The following is a 2,660-nucleotide window of genomic DNA, read 5'->3' on the forward strand; positions in this document are numbered from 1 at the left end:
ATGCCTAATCGAGGAGGAAAGAGAAAACTTGTTCGTAATGTTTCTCAGAGTCCCGGAAGGTCAAGACTACGACCTACCAATCTACCCAGTCAGTACGACTTCACGCCGGCAGTCCAAGCTCCTCATCCGCAGCAGACACCTGAAGAAGAAGTCCCCATTTTGCCACGACATTCAACGCAATCCCAGATCCGGGACTATCCTCCGCCTCAACAACTATTTCAGGGCTCCTTTACTCGCCAAACTCAACCTCAAGTACGCCGGTCTCCTTTAGAAGAAGTTAACTACAATCCAGCGACTCATGCAACTCTTCAAGATGACCCTCCGCCTTCTCCAGCTCAACGCTCTCAGACTCGTAGTCATCCATCGCATCCATCGTCCCAAGGCAACAACTTCGAAGAAGAAACTGCTGTGGTGTTTCCGGAGCTCCAGGAAGACGTGGTTCGGGCTCTAAATGCCCTGCTTCTGGTGCCAAACAGGGATAAGTTCACCACGGTCCTCTCTCCCACACGCATACCGAACACCCAATGGTATGATTTTTCTCTCTTCTCATGTATTGTAGTGTTTTGTGAATGTTAGAAGATAAATCTGTAGGTAAATGCTTGATAACGAGAGTAATTTTATTATGATTTCATTTGGTTTATTGTGTCTTTTGGATTGTGTTTGATGATCCAAGTATAGTTAGTATAGGTTTTGCTCTGTTTTTGGAAAGATCTATTGCTCGTGTAATGAGTTTCATGTTTATGTTTACTGGTTCAAGTATAGATTGTGTTCATTTATCAAACCGTAAAAACTTTTTCTGGAGATTCATGTTTAGTTTTTTTTTTATCCAAGTATAAGTTTTGTCTATAGACCCATCTTTGCAAAATGATCTTTGTTTTCTCTTAGATTCTCATGATCATGTGGTTCTATGTTCCATGAGTCAAGATAGTTTTTTGTCTTGGTGAGTCAATGTTTTGTGAATGTGCGTATGCATATTGTTTCTTTTGACTCATTAACTGATGCCTCTTGTATTGTTTCTTTTGGTTCATGTGTATGGAGCTTTTAAGTAACCTACTGACAAAGGCTTATTTGTTCATGTGTATGGAGGTTTACTCGTGACAAAGGATCGAAACTTGTTCGGAAGATTACTAAAATTCTTCTAAACAAATTCGAAGGTCCCTTCTACAGCTGGACATGTGTGGCGCGGGACAAACAAGAGAGATACTTCCTTGAGTTCGCGGTAAGGATGTCACATTACATGTCTTCTTTTCACTAACAATAAGCCTTATGTCACATAGCTTTACATGTCTTCTTTTCACTAACAATAGCTCCTTTTTTTTTCTAGAAAACCCACACCTGGGATCGTTTGATAACCGGAACTGTTCAAGCTTATTTTGAGGAAATCTGTCAAAAGCGGATCAAAGACATGGTTAGCAATGTGAAGACTAGTCGAGTTCAACCAAACTGGATAGGAAACACTCTCTGGAGAACGATGGAGGATTACTGGGACACTGAAGAAGCACAACAAAAGAGTAAAACCTACTCTGATGCCTGTATGTCTGACCTTAACGTCCTAGGTCCTCACGTCCACCTCTCAGGGCCAAAGTCGTATCGACAGCTTCAAGACGAAATGGTTAAGTAACTATTATTTTCGCCACTTTTAATTCTTACATAACTGTTATTTTTTTTAGTTAACCTCTTCTAACATTGCAGGTTGAGGAATTGGGATGAGAAGTCCGACTTGGTGAGGTTTTCATCAAGGCACATACAAAGCCTGATGGTACATATGTTGATTGGAAGGCAGAGAAGATTGCAAAAACATATGAGAAGACTGTTCAAGAGAGGTTGTCTCAGCTCGAGGCAGGGTCTTTTGTTGTGTCAGATGGAGAATCACGGCCACGAGACCTCACAACAGAAGAATATACAGAAATTTTCCTGGAGGTAACTTTTTTTTAAAACCAATACACATTTATAGTCTTGGAGTTTAATTTGTCATCCTCTAATCTTAACTTTTCTCTTATTTTCAAGTCCACTGAGAAAGATTCAAGAGGAACACCTTATGGAGTTGAAAGCCTCAAGGACTGCCTTGTCAATGGAACGCATAAGCAAGCATGTGGCTCTTCTACCGTTGTTCGAGAGCCACAAAGGTAGAAGAACGGTTGAAGGAAGCTCAATGCATGATAGAAGAACAGGCAACTCAACTGCAGCGGCGTAATGCAGAAATTGCTGCTCGTGAAGCTGAGCAATCCAAAGTTATTGCTGCCCAGAAGGACAAGATTGAACAATTCTCCATCGTGGAGGAGTTTCTGAGGGAATGTGATCCGCGGTTTCAGAATTTCGTTGCAAGACATTCAACTAAAGAGACAACCACAGATCTCTTCCCCAAAATGATCCGTGGAGGAGTTTTCTTGATCAGTGTTTTTTCTTTTTGTTATCTTTTGAACTTGGGGTTGTAATGAATATGATGTTACTTAAGATGTGTTTTGTTAATGTAATATTAATTGTAGTTACTTTTATAATTGTTCAAATATAAGAATTAGATCTAAATCCAACTAAATAGAAATTATAAAACAAAATTCAAATATAAAATTTTATATAAATCAAAATAAATATTTATATAGCAAAATTATTGTGTTATAATACAAAATATTTATATATTATATTTTTTAAATACATAATCG

The 2,660-nt window shown here is 38.9% G+C and overlaps 1 protein-coding gene and 1 long non-coding RNA gene across 2 annotated transcripts; both read left to right on the forward strand.

Moving 5' to 3' along the window:
- LOC109127361 lies at positions 1-603 on the forward strand. The gene is made up of 2 exons (XM_019231974.1): positions 1-492; positions 592-603. Exons 1-2 carry the CDS (start codon positions 1-3, stop codon positions 601-603), a joined length of 504 nt encoding a protein of 167 aa, XP_019087519.1.
- Positions 1,561-1,731, forward strand: LOC104724415. The gene is made up of 2 exons (XR_757651.2): positions 1,561-1,612; positions 1,693-1,731. It is a non-coding gene; the product is annotated as an uncharacterized LOC104724415 (long non-coding RNA).

The sequence above is a fragment of the Camelina sativa genome, chromosome 11 (assembly GCF_000633955.1).
Source record: "Camelina sativa cultivar DH55 chromosome 11, Cs, whole genome shotgun sequence".
Taxonomy (NCBI): domain Eukaryota; kingdom Viridiplantae; phylum Streptophyta; class Magnoliopsida; order Brassicales; family Brassicaceae; genus Camelina; species Camelina sativa.

Coding starts and splice junctions, on each gene's coding strand:
- LOC109127361 (XM_019231974.1), top strand. CDS start 1: ATGCCTAATCGAGGAGGAAAGAGAAAACTTGTTCGTAATGTTTCTCAG.